This window comes from Ictidomys tridecemlineatus, chromosome 2 (assembly GCF_052094955.1).
Source record: "Ictidomys tridecemlineatus isolate mIctTri1 chromosome 2, mIctTri1.hap1, whole genome shotgun sequence".
Taxonomy (NCBI): domain Eukaryota; kingdom Metazoa; phylum Chordata; class Mammalia; order Rodentia; family Sciuridae; genus Ictidomys; species Ictidomys tridecemlineatus.
In genome coordinates this window covers 31,358,163-31,374,293 of record NC_135478.1, presented here as the reverse complement: position 1 = coordinate 31,374,293, position 16,131 = coordinate 31,358,163, and the positions used below count along the sequence as shown (strand labels likewise).

Sequence of the window (16,131 nt, the reverse complement as noted above, 5' to 3'; positions counted from 1 at the left end):
GCACTGATTCTCAATGTACATCCTGGTATATTTTGACAAAATGAAAACACACACATAACCAGGAGCCAAATCATGGAGCAGAACATGATCAGCACAGCATAGGAGCCATTCCTCATACCCTTTCTATTTACCAGTCACCTTTAAGAGTAGCTTCATTCCTGACTTCTAATACATAGTTTATATAAATAAAGTCATACCATGCTTAACTTTTATCTGTCTGGTGGTTTGGTTTGGTTTGGTTTTCCTCAGCATTGGTTAATCATCTGCATTGTTCATTGCATCTCTAGTTGGGTGGTCTCCTCATGTATGTGTTTGAAGGAACCCAATATCCCATCCATTCTATTTTGATGTGTGTTTGGGCAGTTTCCAGTTTTAGGCTGCTGGTGAGCATTCTTCTATTTTTTTATTAAATTATTTATTTATTCCAATTTTTTACATATGACCGCAGAATGCAATTCATTTCATATTTCACATATACAGCACAATTTTTCAAGTCACTGGTTATACACAATGTATTTTCACACCATTCATGTCTTCATACATGTGCTTAGGTTAATGATGTCTAACTCATTCCACCATCTATCCTACCCCCATTCCACCAAGGAACTGAAACAGATACTTCTCAGAAGAGCATTCTTCTTGTTTAAAGAATGTGAATCATCAATACTAAGAGAAGAAATACAACTTACCCAATAATTTTATGTGTTGTAGGTGTGACAAAAAATGTTTCAGTTTTAAGTTTGCTTTGAAGCTGGTAAGTTATGTGGGTTTTAAATGCTCATCACTGTCTAACATTTTTGTGTGTGTTCTCTGTGGTGACAGGGGGAGGTAAGTAAGGAAGGCATGGTTTAGGTTTAAGTAACTCTCAGGATTACCATAGAGTGGGCACCATGCTGTGAAGGGCTTGGCACTGGTGTCCTGAGACAAAAGCTGCTCCTTAATCAGCTAAAAAAGAGTGTGAGTAGAATACATCTGGAGAGTACAATGGTACTGGTATTAGGCAACAGAAGTTGGCTGGAGAGGCAGGGAGAAAGCAAGAACAGTTTGGGCTGATGGAATTGCATTATAGCAAGAAATATTCTAAGAAACATCTAATAATGAAACTTGGTTAGATTTAAGGGCTCATCTTAGGGAATAATAGGAACAGAGGTGTTAAAGTGAACCTAGAGTCTAATACAGTTGTCTAATACAGTATAAGATACTTGAAGCATTTGAAGGACCAAAAGGTTATCAAAACAAAACCAAAAACTTCTTGAAACATACTGCAACCCAGCTGGGCAAGCTAATAGATATGATAATGAAGAGTTTATTATGATGGGAATAGAGTCTGTAATGGACTCTTAAGGTACTATTACATACAAAGAAAAAAAAATCCAAGAAATAATTAATCAAGAGCAAAGCATTGTCAGTACGTGATTAGCTTCAAAAATTATTTTTCTTATTGCACCACAGTTAAGTACAGCAGGTCTTATCTTTCCTGGAGGAATATTCTCACACCATCAGATGTTTGCTGTATTTCTTTCTCCTGGGTACCGATAACTCTTTGCACCACAAATATGTATTAGCCATGGGATCTCCCCTCAAGTATTATGGGATATGATCTGTGATGAAATACAAAGACCCATAGTCATAAGTGTTTCAAGAGAGTGTGAAACAGGGCTTTGGGTTGTGTGGGGACGGTTAGCATGTCATAAGAAGACCATTGTGTGGAGCCTTGTGAAAGCGAGAGACAAGTTGTACTCAAGTGTATTAGATAAAAGTTGATCGGGTAAAAGAATCCATAACAAGATATTCTCTTCTTCCTGGTGTGTATGGGGAGAACTGAATTTTTCTTGCATTTTCCTCTTAGCTCTAGCATGACCCTCCCCAGTGGCACAAACTAAATAAGTGTCACAGGAGTGTTCTTTGTCATGCAAAATACCCCATGGAATGCAAAGAATGTCCTCAGGGGTGTGTGTGTACACCTGCAGTTATAGTGGGAAGGATTAAAGTAAATAAAAGCACCAGAATTCACTGATACTTGAGACAGCATTACACAAATTTTGCAATCTGCTCTCTCTTGATTATACTTTATGGAATCGAATTGTAAGATCATCCTGAATTTCCTGATTACTAGGCATTTGAAAGATTGTGTTTCACCTGCAGCAACTACTGTTTTCGAATATCTACTATAAGCATAACTGTGAGATTTTTTTTTTTTTTTTTTTGGTACAGGGAATTGAACCAGAGGCACTTTGCCATTGAGCCATATGCTGAACCATATGCCATATCCCCAGACCTTTTCATATTTTTTTTTTGAGACAGGGTCTCCCCAAGTTTCTTAGTGTTGTGCTGAGTTGCTGAGGCTGGCCTTGAACTTAAAATCCTCTGACCTCTGCTTCCCATGTCACTAGGACTATAGACATGCATCATCATGTCTGGCCTTTTCAAAAGTATTTAGTATGTACCCTTTAAGTCTCATCTACTCAGTAAGGGAGTTATATATATTTTTACATGTAATTTTAAGTGTTCTGTGTGCAATATACAGAGTACAAAGCCACATAGTTTTCACAATGATATCATAGCACCTTTGATTAATATTATTATGAATTATTTGACTATATACTGGACAGTGGGCTTCCTGGTATAGTTCCATAACTACTGGTCTTTGGGTTAACACAGAGCAGTTTTATTCAATATGCTTCTCAAAATTTAATACAAAGATATTGATGTATTGACTAAAATGCCTGTGTTTCTTCTACTTGGAAACTTGGCTTTGTGTGTTTTTGTAATTAAAGAAAAGAGGGTGATTTTAAATTAACGTCTGTTCTGGTTTCATCTTTTCTGCTTTCTCTGTGCGTTAGCTTCCCCTTTGCCTTTATGGAACTGCTTCTTTCCGTATTACATAGCTTTGTCTATTTTACCCTTTGTGAGTTTCGATTCTTTTAAATGAGGCAGTTGTTTTTGTGTATAGCTGAATCACAGAAGTGTGTTTTTAAATGTGATGAAGCTCAGAAAGATTCCACAGACAGCTCAAGACTCTCATTCTCTTACAGACAAATCTTCCTGGGGAATAGATCTTTGAGTTCTTTGCATTAGTCACTTATACCAATCAGAAAAAGTGTGTATCCAATAAAAAGCTTACAGCGGTTGCTATACTATATGAGATTTCTCTTTAGAAATTTTACCTCATTTTTTTTTCCTTAGACTGTCTTTGTGGACTTAAAATAATACAATTCCATAAAACAGTTCACAATGAAGACTTTAAAACTGTTTTTATCAGTTTGACCCTTGAGTGGCATTATAGCTCACTCTTGGGAGAAATGAAGTGAACGTGCTTCAATGTAAGATATAAAAAGCAAGTTGTCATGATCTGTAGGATGTGTACCTCACCACTTTGCAAAGTGAGTGATAATTCTTTGTCTAGATATACCCAACTCTCCTTGCCATCCTAATCCTAATTGTTTTGTATGATTTTTTGGGTGTGATGAATGGTATATACTCATTTATTCTTCATTAAACAAATGTTTAATTAAGCCCAATGTGCAAGACTAGGAATATTAAAAAAAAAATAAGACTCACACTGTACTCTTGAAGAACTCTTCCTCAATATTATGGTAAGGAGAGATACAGTACAGCATACTATAATACAATAATGATAAAATATGCTCTTGATCATTTATACAACTCATGATTCAAAAGGGCAGAAATATGCCCAAAGTTCTGTTAGATTGGTTGGACAGAGATAAATTAGCTACTTGGGGAAGAGAGGAGAGACATCAGATAGATGTCACTTGAGCTGGAAGGAGGAAGACATGCATGGGGGACATAAATGGTCTTGGAAAAGGTTAGAATGTGAGTGACCCCTGCCAGGCTCAGGAGTTGATACTTCATTAGCAACAGAAGCAACACAAAAATTTCTTGAGAACCTAATATATGCTTTGGAACTGTTCTGGAAGATAGACTAGCATCAATCATTTCGTTCACCCAGGCTACTGTAGCAAAATGCCACAAATCCTCTGGTTTATACATGATCACAATTTATTTCTTACAGTTCTGGAGGCTGGACAGTTGAAGATATAGATATCAGCAGATTCAGTGTTTTGTGAGAGCCAGCTCTCTTGTGTCCTCACATGTTGGAGGAGGCAGAGAAGCTATCAGCGCCTCTTTCCTGTTTCATAAGGACACTAACACCATTCACAAGGGGGAAAGCCCTCATAACCCAATCCCAAAGGCCCCACCTCCTAATCACCATCACACAGGCGATGGCATTTCAACATATGGATTTTGAGAGAACAAAAACATTCAGATTACAGCCACAAGAGTATGTTACATATGTGAGAATTCCACTGCCACGAAATGTGGCCCTAAAAATTGTCACATATGCTCCATGTTTGATGGAGTTTTTTTTTTTTTTTTCTTAAATACTACAAAGACTGTAGGTGATGTCAGGATTTTCAGCATCTGAGATTTAAGGTCTTCTCCAAATAGTCCATCTGCTACAAAGCTGTTTTTCATTGTGCATTCAGTTCACATTAGGTATACAGTTGTACTAGAAGCTACTATATGTCACAAAGCCACACACTTCTTTATGGAATGCATTTCTTTCAAAGTGAGCTCTAACAATTAGTGGCAAATGTTCAGCTATATCATTTCCAAAGAATGTTGATCCTCTATCTGCTTTTTTAGGGTACTAACTAAATCCCACATTTGCAAAGTCTTACAAATGGTTTTGTAGCCTCTTGACTAGTCAGAAGACTAACTTTTATCTATTCACTATAGGTAGGGTAACTATGAAACAAGGAAAGAGTAATAATGTTGCAGTCAACCAGACCTGAATTTAAAACTCAGTTACTTAAGCATTGTATGAATTTGGGCAGGTAACTTAATTTACCAAACTTATAAAGTTTTTTTTTGACCTTTAAAACAATAAGAATAATAAAATCAATTTATCTGGGGTGGGAACATGAGTGTTTGAAGTAAAATATCTAATATACTCTGTTACATAGCTGGTGCTTAGATGATGGTAAACGTGTGTGTGTGTCTCTGTGTATATGCATACATGTAGTCGAATAGTAGGTGGTTCTGATCTTTAAAAGTTGCCAAATCCATATAAAGGACTAAAAAAAAAAAATCATATTTTCATGGGGATTTACTGAGCATCAGGCTCCTTCTGAATATGTTGGGGGTGATATGGGTAGTATAAAATTATCTGGGACCCTGAATGATGAAGGTCTGATTAAAGAGACAAGCTCATGGGGGAAAATAGATGATATTATAAAATTATAAAAACATTTAAATGAAATGTTAGATGATTTTGTATAGGCTATGAGCATAGCAGCTCTTGAGATTTGGGAAAAATAAGTGGTGATCAAGGAAGTCAGAGCATACAGTTTAACTTTAAAATTCCTGCATTACTTAGAAAAGCAGAGGCTGGAAGATATCAGCATCAAGGTCACAAATTCCCAATTTTCAGGCTCGGTCTACCTAGAAAATCTGCTTCATTTGGAGTTTACATTACTTAATAAAATTTCCAAATCAACTTTGAAAAATTTGGATATTCTGCCAAAAAAATCAAGATTTCTTTCAAAAAATCAAGAGATCTATAAATGTGGGGATTCTATCCTTTTATGTTTATAGTGACTGGTGCTGAAAAGCAGGTATCCCTCCAGCTGGGGCCCAAGTTGTAGTCTACAACCTATACCTACCTGTTCCTTTGCTTGACTGGCTTCAGTCTTGGAATCATTTCAAGAGAGCTTTTAGGAGTGAGTTGCTGGGGGAAGGGGGATGTTGAGTTTAGCATTGTCATGTCAGTGGAGGTGATCCAGCATCCAAGGGCAATTATCTGGTACCTCTAGTTGGAGATGCAGGGGTGAAGTTTGAGGGTAAAGGCAGATCTAGAGTAGGAAACATAAACATGAAATCAATGGGAATTCAAAACTGGTAATGAAGGGGATTTTTAGTACAGTTATTCTTGTGGTGTTATGCTTAGATCAGTTCTTGTGCACAATCCAGGCAAACTGAATCATAAACTGTGGGGATGGAGACCCAGAATTATAAGAAACCATCCAGGTGATCCTGATTCACATTAACTTTGAAAAAAAAATTCTTTTTTTTTAGTTCATTGTGGTTATACATAATAATAGGGTTCATTTGACATACTTGCATGGAATTATAATGCCCCTCCTCTTTGGGGGAGGTACTGGGGACTGAACTCAGGGGCACTTGACCACTGAGCCATAACCCCAGATCTATTTTGTATTTTATCTAGAGACAGGGTGTCACTGAGTTTCTTAGTGCCTCACTTTTGTTGAGGCTGGCTTGGAACCAATATCCTCCTGCCTCAGCCTCCCAAGCCAATGAGATTACGGGTGTGCGCCACTATGCCTGGCTAATTTCCCCTTTTCAGTACCCAGTGCTTTCTCTCTCTCCCTCCCCTCCTCCTTTCCCCTATTCTCCTTTCTCTCTTAGTCTTCATTTTATTTATTTATTGTTTTTAATTGGTACTTTATAGAATCCACAAAAGATGGAATTCACCGTGGTGTATTCATATGTGTACACAGTGGAATTTTTTCAAATTTATTCCATGCACAATAAATTTTGAGACTTATCAACTTAATGAATACGACAGCACCAAAACACAAGTGGTTTGAGAAATAAACTTTGATGTATACATATTTTACAGAACCTTGAGGAGTAAAAATAATGGAGATAAAGAGGTATATGCTAGCCAGGTACAGAGGCACACTCCTGTAATCTCAGGGGCTCCAGAGGCTGAGGCAGGACGAGTGCAAGTTCAAAGCCAGCTTCAGCAAAAGCAAGGCACTAAGCAACTCAGTGAGACCCTGTCTCTAAATAAAATATAAAATAGGTCTGGGGATGTGTCTCAGCGGTTGAGTGCCCCTGAGTTCAATCCCCAGTACCCCCCACAAAAGTATATACTAATTCACAATGGGAGGGGCTAAGGAAAAATACAGGTACTATGGATTGGGCAGAGGGGAGTGAAGGAAGGGAAGTGGGTATAGGATAGTAGAATGATATGGACATTATTACCCTAGGTACCTACACGATTACACAACTGATGTGATTCTACAACGTGTACAACCAGAAGAATGAAAAGTTACACTCCATTTATGCATGATGTGTCAAAATGCATCCTACTGTCACATATAATGAACGAGAACAAACAAAACAAAACAAAAAGAAGTATATGCAAAGAACAAGCAGGCCAGGATAACTCGCGGAATCTAAGGGGTTTCAGAAGGAAGGTGTTCAAGGAGGTTGAATGGTGGCAAGATATCCAGGCTGATGATAACTGATTATTTTACTCATTCCGAAGTTACTGGCTATTTTTAAAAGTCTGATTCCACAGGAACAACACAAAAATTGGGCAGTGGGCAGATAGAAGTAGCAGAAGTAAAGCAATCATACAGGAAGTCAGGCCATGGATGAATAGAGAAAAACCTAACGATGCCCAGGGTACAGCAGACAAGGCTTTGCATATGTGTAAGGGTAGACAGAGCGAGAAGAGGCTTGGCATTGGGGAAACATTTACATTTCTGAAAAATATAGGTGATATGTAGGGACACAGGCCACAGGCATCACAGGAGTGAATCATAATTGAAGGGGAGACAAAAACAGTGACTTTTGTTTGGAGACAGGAGGGATGGCTATGAGAGATGGAGGCAGCATATTGAAGTGCTGGCAGGACCTGGGATCTGCAGCCCAACTTTTGGAGACTGGATAGTGCTTTTGCTGCTTGCTAGTTATGTGACCTTGGGAAGGTTAGAAGATGTCGCTGGCTCCTTGTCCTCATCTTTAAATTCAGTTCCAGACAGAGCCAACTTCATGGGGGCTGTTGTGATGACTAACATGATTTGATGTACGTAGAGAGCTCTGAACAGCTGGCCCATAGGAAGTGTGATAAAAGGGATGCCAACTAAGTAAAACAAATTGGGATGGATGTAAGAGAGGCTCAAAAATGCAGACACATGGAATCCTGAGCATGTAAAAGCCCCTCCAAAATCTAAAAGCCACTTACAGAAGATTCTGGAAATTGATACCACAGGATTTGGCTCTTGAAGACAAAATGGCCCCGGGGGTGTGTTGCTGTTCACAGTCAACCGTGCATGAATAAATGAGCAGTTGACAGCCCTGAAGACCAAGGAATGCCAGGGTCAGGATGTGGTCAACCAGGTAAAATGACTTTCTTAGCTGACGGCCAGGAAAGGAGAAAATAGAGAAGAGGGTGAGCCTAGGATAAGGATACAGAGCAGTGGATACTGGTGGAATGTTAAGGCCATGAAAGTATCTGGGAAGGTCAGGGAGACAGTACTGAATTGGTTGAGCCTGGAATAGACCAAGAAGAAGCCAAAAGGAGCCCGAGTGAGGAGGCAAGAGTGAACAGGAAATTCACTTTGAGTATAAATGAGAAGCCATTGCTAACACCGAAGTCCATGTGTCCTGAGGAGGCCTTCATCAGCACTGAGTTAGAATGTGCTGACTCTACCAAATGGTCAAAAGATACATCGGAGTTATCAATTATGCTATTCAGTAAATGCATAGGTAACAAGGCAGGATTCAGTAAAAGAATGGAAGCATAGAAGCAATTAGTATGTTACATATTGTGCTAGGAGTTTTAACATGGTATTTTATTTGATGCTTAGAGACAGTGTAAAAAATAGGGCTTAGTAATCACATTATACAAATCAAGAAACAGCAGCTAAGGAGTATGGTAATGTGCCCCAGGCCATATGGGTATTAGAGCTTAGAGTCATATCTATATTATTTGATTCTGAAGCCCCTTGTCTTTTTCTAAATTAGCTGACAAAATATGAAAGGATGCTAAGCATTCTCAAATATGCTGTGATCAGTTGGAAAGAGGACCCAGATGTATGTGATTTGCAACCCTGTTGGCATGGAAACCTCTTTTTCACAACCTTCTGCTAAGAGGGCAGACTATTCTACCCCAGTCCTATAACCTAAATATATAACCTTAATGTACAACGGATGAGGTACTAACTGTAAGAATTAGAAAACTAGTGATTCTCTATTTCATTTAGAGATTGAAAATGAAAATATGCATTTTTGGTCTGCTGCATCTGTTCCACGTTGACATCCATTTCTACTTAAAGAACCAGTAAAGACATTAACCAGTTACGAATCAATATGTGCGTACCAGGTTTCTTACTAGATTTATCACTCTAATTCAATCAAATATACTATCAACCAGTTCTTTTGGGTGAAGAATGAGCATAGATATTGCCCGTATTTTCAGATACATTATAGTATCTGAAAAAGAATGTCAAACAGGTGGATTTTAGTTGTAATTTGTCATTGTATTGGCTAAATGATGAATATCATTAGGCAAAAACTCTGAGAAAAATTGCCCATTTTTTTTTTTAAACATAAACTGTTATTTGAATGAAAGAAAGTGCAGTTTTGGATATGGTCGTTGACGTCTGTGGGAAGCTCCCATAGTCTCTGGGGTCCTACATATCTCATGCTTTGCAGTTTGTGTTTGTGTTTTGGAGCAGTGATTCTCAGAGCACCACCTGTAGTGCAAGACTCGCCTGGGAAACACAAAATTCTCCAGGCCCGCTATAGAGTTAGAATTTCAGGGGTAGGGCCTGGCAATATGTGTTAGCAAACCATCCTAGCCATTCTTGTGCACATGAAAGCTGGAGCACCACTATTTTTTGGAGTAGGTCATACTTGAAATACAGCAGCACAGCCCCTTGGATCCCATTGAACCTGTTTGTAGAATGAAAATATAATTTACTAAATAGTAACACACTGATCTGAAAAAAAAAGAAAACTTTTTTTTTAGAATTGCTTTTCTTTAAGAAACATGAAGAGCACTTATGATTTTCAAAAGAACTTTTCTAGAAATCTCACTTCTATAGGCTCTTCTTTTAAGTTCTTCGGAGGGTGCTTTGCACAGACACGTATGTTAACTGGAGACATTTTGTAGAATATATTTGTGAAATTTATTTGGTGTAGAGACATGGTTTAGAGTTTCTTTTTTTTTTTTAACTTATACATGACAGTAGAATATATTTTTTTAATTTTTCTTTTTATTTTTTAGTTGACGATGAACACAATATCTTTATTTATTTTTATGCGGTGCTGAGGATGGAACCCAGTGCCTCACACGTGCGAGGCAAGCGCTCTACTGCTGAGCTACAGCCCCAGCCCAGTAGAATGTATTTTGACATATACATGGGCTATAACTTATTCTTGTGGTTGTACATCATGTGAAGTTACACTGGTCATGTTTTCATATATAAACATAGGAAAATTATGTCCGATTCATTGATTCATGATTCATTCTATTGTCTCCCATTCCCTTCTCCTTTCCCTTCCCCCCACTCTGCCCTGTCCAGTCCAGTGGACCACGTGTGTCCCCAGCCTATTGTGAGTCAGCATTCAAATATCAGAGTGAACATTTGGCCTTTGGGTTTTGGGGATTGGCTTGTTTCATTTAGCACGATAGTCTCCAGTTCCATCCATTTACCTGCAAATGCCATTAGAGAAGTGCAAATTAAAACTGCACTGAGATTTCATCTCACTCCAGTCAGAAGGGCAATTATCAAGAATTTAAGTAACAATAAATGTTGGTGAGGATGTGAGAAGAAAGCCACTCTCATACATTGCTGGTGGGACTGCAAATTGGTGTAACCTTTCTGAAAAGGAGTATGGAGATTCCTCAGAAAACCTCATTTTACCTTAATTACCTCTTTAAAGATGTTGCCTCTGGTACAGTCACATTCTGAGGAACTTGGTGTGAATATTTCCACCTATTAATTTCATCCCATAACAATACCTTGTCCACTCACTTGTAGTTTGAACTGGTTAATCCTTCAGAATATTAATGGTTGTGAACTTGTAGATGAAACCAATGTAGTCCATCAAGGACAGCCCTCCTGCATTCCAACAGGGGCCCCAGAGCTACAGATTTGCTCCATTAGCATCTCCAAATGCCAAAGAATGAATGAGCCATCTAAAAGTAGGCAAACAACCACATTTGCTAAAAGGATAATGTTTCATCCATTAAATAAATGTGATACCTTTTTCTAGTCTGGTATCAATATAGAAGGCATGTGAAAAATGAGTTCGCTGAGAGTTAATTGACTGCGGAGACTCTATTTTCAGTCTCTGCCTGTATTTTTTGAATTAATATACACAGTGGGTGATTCAGCAAAGGATTTAAAAATAAATTCTTTGTAGAACGCTCCCAACAATTTGATGTCTTCATAATTCATGAAGAGTAGACCCATAATAGCTCTTATTTTCTCTTCAACTTTGGAAATAAAATATGCCATTAGTTTAAATTAGGCTTGTATGTGGAATAATCAAGTGTATCAACAAATATAGCTTGACTCAGATGTCACTTAACACTAAGAATAAATGCCAGGAAAGAAATGGCTATTTAAAAAAAAAAATCACATGTAAAAACCTGTATTAACAAGCGAGGCTAAAAATATTTTAGAGATGATGGACAACATATGAGTTTATACAATTCAGTTATGAAAGCTCAAACATAAGATTTATACTTATTGTAGAATAGCTACTGTTTAAGGAAATACTCTTAGAATGTAAGGAAAATGCTCTTTGACATCTGGCTTTATTTGGTGACCACAGGAGCATTCTGGGTAGTTGGTGAATATGTAGATGCAATATGGAGTTACGTATATTTTTTTTTAATGTCAGAAGGTGTTAGCAGTGCTATATCAGGGCTTCTCCCATTGCCTGGAGAAGGCCCACATGGAAAGAATTACTGTATCAAATGTGGTCACTTCATTTATTTCTTTCCCCGCAAGAAGTTCAAACCTCCAAGGAGGTAGACCGTGGATAGTATTTTATCTCTTCTTGCTATAGGAAACGAAAAGATAGAGATATGAATTGGATTTGTCTGAAAGCTTCTGGATCCAGAAGGCACCTGGGACCACTGCTTAGGTGTCCATTTCCAGGCATCCTCCAGTCATTTGGTCACATTTTTTCCCCTCTAATATCAGACTTTTGCTTTCCACTCGTGGGTGGCACAGTTGGAGACAAACCTTATGAAGACTTAAGTCTTGATCTAAAACCTGGAAAGGGGAAGAGTAAAGGAGGCAAATATAGGTTTAAAATTACCTCTTTCTTTTCTTTTTTTTTTTTAACCTCAAAGATCTTATTTTTTTTTCCTTCACAGTGTGCAAAAATATACTTTTAGTGTGTCTAGTAGTTTTTATTCCAGTCTCTTTGTACACTTGGACAAAACACTAGGAAAATAAATTTAATATAGCTCTTCACAAGTTTAATATTAGCTTGGTGGCTTCTGTGCTTGTGTCTTTTTAAAAAGTGGCTTAAACTTTATTTACCTATATCAGTTGTTGACTTGGCAGGTCATGAAGAATACAGCCCCACTCATGCAGAAAGTACCTGTTTGCCCTTGTGAGAGTTCAGACATGAACTGTAGCCAGTGGCCCATTAAGTACCTTCTCTTGTTGTTCAAAGCATATCCTAGCTCTGCAAAATAACGGTTAATGCAGAATGTTGTAACAAAGCCAACAGCTGAAATTCCTATAACTCCAGTGAGAGCAGAGGTTGTGTCAAGTTTTCAGAGTTGGGTTCCATTGTTTTATTACTTCACAGTGTTGGAAAGTCTCACCTAGAGTGCAATGAGAAATAGGGGAGTCAGGAAACAGTTTACTACTATGGTGAGTGTTTTTGTGCCTGTATGTGTGATTTTTCCATTTAAGGTAATATTGTAATAGTTTCTGGGAAATAAAGTAAGTTCTTTTTCTTCTTTTTTATTCAATTTCTTACCAAAATATAAAATACAAGTGCTTTCTACAAGAATGCACTTGATTTTTTTTAAGTTGTTGTATAATAATGATAGCAGCATTTTCCATATCCTACATTTAATGGAGAAGAAAATATCCTTGTGATATTGAGGTAGTGATACAATATGCATACCTTCAGTCCAGAGTCCCCTTGTGAGATGTAATTCTGTATAAAAAACAGTAATTTTCAATTTTATCTTTAAAAGCTAGAGCTAAATTTTAATTTTGAAGGTACTTCTATAAAAATTTCAGGAGAAGCTTTAGAAACCAATTAAGAAGGATTTTTGTCTTAAGGCTTTCTCTGCCTGACATTATGCGTTAGTTATACATATTTTAAATTCTTTTTCTGTTTTTTTTTTAAATCATTCGCATACTGTATTAGCAGAACCTTTTGTGGAAAATAGTTTCAGCAAATATCCTTTTCACCATTATCATCATCATCTTTTTTTTTTTTTACTTTTCTATTCTCTTTCTATATTTTGCAAATGTTTCTTCACCTGAATTGTCCAAAACTAGTAAATATTACATCTAGTTCCTTGATACGATCTGTGAATCATTGTCTACTGAAGGAATTGTTCAAATATGATATTATTTAACTGGTTACTTTGCCCAAAGAGAAACTCTTGTATGAAATCAGAGTTTGCAAGAGAGGCATGTATGTGTTTTCTGTGAAGTGAGAAAGGTCAGGTGTAGAAGGTTTGGAAGAGAATGAGCATATAAGTCACTAGGCATGGAGGTAATACAAAATAAACAAAAAACGTTTTAAACTTGTGACTATTTGTGTGACTAATTGCTTGAGAACATAGCTAATGAAACCCCTTACACTAAATATAATGGTGTAAATTGTAAACCTCATCTTTTAGCAAATAAAAGAACCATGCCCAATTTCTTACCAGAAGATTTTGACAGTCTAAATAGTAGTTGATTTAGTGGCTGTTTGAAACAGAATCTTTATCCTCTTTTATGTCTCATCTACCACCAGAGAATGCCAAATACTGATATTCTACAGTAATGAGAGGGTGATCATAATGGGCGGAAGAGCTAAGGTTAAATATGAGCTTACTGTCAGCCACTGTCCTCAGTTCTTCAGGTTTGTCCCATTTAACCCTCACATCAGCTCTAGAGGGAAGATACTATCACCTCATCTTATATATTTACAAATAAATTTGTATCATTGCAAATAAATGATAATCCACACCATTATTTGAATAATTGTGTCTACATCACTAGATGATGAAATGATGTAAAGAGTACCTGAGGTGGCCACACACATCCAGGCTGAACTGGGATTCCAGCTGTGGCAGTTTAGCACCATGGTATATTTTTTTGAACTACTACACTAACTGCCTATGGAACCTAACACCTGGATTTCTGAAGATGTGAAGTTGATTGAACTGGATTTCATATATGCAGTTTCTCATTTTTTCAGAAGAAAAAAACCCTGAAATCTAAGGAAGATGGGTTAAACTCTTATTCGAAGTCACAGCAGTAGGTATGAGTCAGAATGGGAGATGAACCCCATTCAACCTGGCCCTGAGGCTTATACTGTTCTCCATGAGTCCATAGATGACCATTTACCTTGATCACAATCACATGCATTTCCTTTCAGCCACCAACAATAGTTCCATAGGTTTATCTATGAAGACACAACCCAGTGCTCAGGTAGGGGAAATGCACTGCAGAGTAATAAAGAAGATCTTGAGAAAGGACATCATCCAGGAGTGAAATGGGAGTTCAGAACTTGTTTTCCGTGGTATATTCATGCTCAGTTATGCCCCAAAGTTCATTAGGCTATTTTAAGTCTGTTCCTTGGGTTACAATAACAGGGCTTTTCCTTTCTCTGTTTCAGGTATGGAAAAATTGTATCCACAAAGGCAATTCTTGACAAAAACACAAATCAATGCAAAGGTATGTATAAGGGCATCCATACTCTGAGCTCTTGCCTATGCTGTTCAATTGATGGTTCCTGCATCACGGCGGGCGGTCCAGGCCCCAGCTGCACAATGATGGCAGTGTACAGTATATGGCAACCCTCTTTAATAATGCCAGTGCTTTGATGAGTTGTATTTCTGGTAACATCGCTCATTAATTTTTTTCATTAACAAACAAAATGAAAATCACAAATCAGAACAAGTATCAAATTGCTTCAGCATAAAACTAAATTACCTCCTAACAACTTTGGGTTGTCTGATTTGAATGATATTATCAGGGATGCAAATTGATTTCCTATATAAAAATGAGGAGCACTGGGGGAAACTTTCTCTTGCAAAGCATGTTTTAATTTCTCTGTTCTTTAAAGCTTTAGCAACATTTGTTGACAAGGAATAAATTTATTGATGGGCCCACTGTATCTAAACTTTGGCTATAAATAATTCACAGGATTTCAGAGTTGGTATTTCATTTAGTTAGACTTTTTTTTTTTTCCTTCCCTGAACACATATCTGAAGTCTTTTGACGATATCTGTGGCTTGTGTTTCTCAGTGTCTGAGAATCCCATATACTTTTAAAGGTTGTGTTACATTTTTATTTGTGAAATCTATATGGTCTCTCTTGCATGACTGCGGTTCTTACTGGAAAATTGGAAAGCTTCTTATAACATATGTTGTTTGTTGTTCTTAATCCAGTCTTCACTGTGATACTGAGATCAAGAAGTGTGGAAGAGCCAAGATCATTTTAAAAACTGTCCCCATTTCTTATGCAAATATCATATGCACACATTTTAAGTAAAAAAAAAACCACTCATATGTGCATATATATTTGGGTAATGGGAGCCAGAGTCAATTTAGCAGTTTTTTAAAAAAATAGAATTCCATGTCTCCTTTAAGCTAAAAAATACAGTAGTTACTATAAAGCAATGATAAGACGTGGTTTCTGTCACCCAAATGTTCTATTTCTTGTTGAAAATAAATCAAGAAACTATTCTTAGTATTCCTATTAGGAAACATGCATTGCCCTAGTTTATGTCAGAGTGTCACAGAAGTACCTATAACAGAAGTATCTATAGAATGGTGTCATGATCATAAATGTACTATTGGCATAGCCCTGTTTGGGGGGTAAATGCAGTTTTAACAATGTGCTAAAGGAGATTCCTTTCTGGGGAATGAAATTTATAAAATCAAGGCAGAATGCATGGGCATGGGAAAAGATGGTGCTTAGGAGAAAGAGTTTCAGAATATAGTCATATAGTTTTATACTATATAATATAGTTGAGTAGACCCATTTGGCTGGAATGGAAAAATCAGACCTGTTAAAGAATTTGGTAGAGAGAAGGATGGGATGAAGCTTTTGGAGGAGGCTTTAAAAATGTTATTCTGTATGTTTCAAA

At 37.3% G+C, this 16,131-nt stretch overlaps 1 protein-coding gene across 14 annotated transcripts in view; it reads left to right on the top strand.

Moving 5' to 3' along the window:
- Positions 1-16,131, top strand: part of Rbms3 (RNA binding motif single stranded interacting protein 3) — a 1,318,386-nt gene that overhangs the window by 834,826 nt on the left and 467,429 nt on the right. For all 14 annotated transcript variants that reach the window (XM_040289897.2, XM_078038251.1, XM_040289900.2 and 11 more), the window contains one exon: positions 14,656-14,714. In XM_040289897.2, the coding sequence (XP_040145831.1) occupies positions 14,656-14,714 (59 nt within the window). The remainder of the gene's footprint in view (positions 1-14,655; positions 14,715-16,131) is intronic.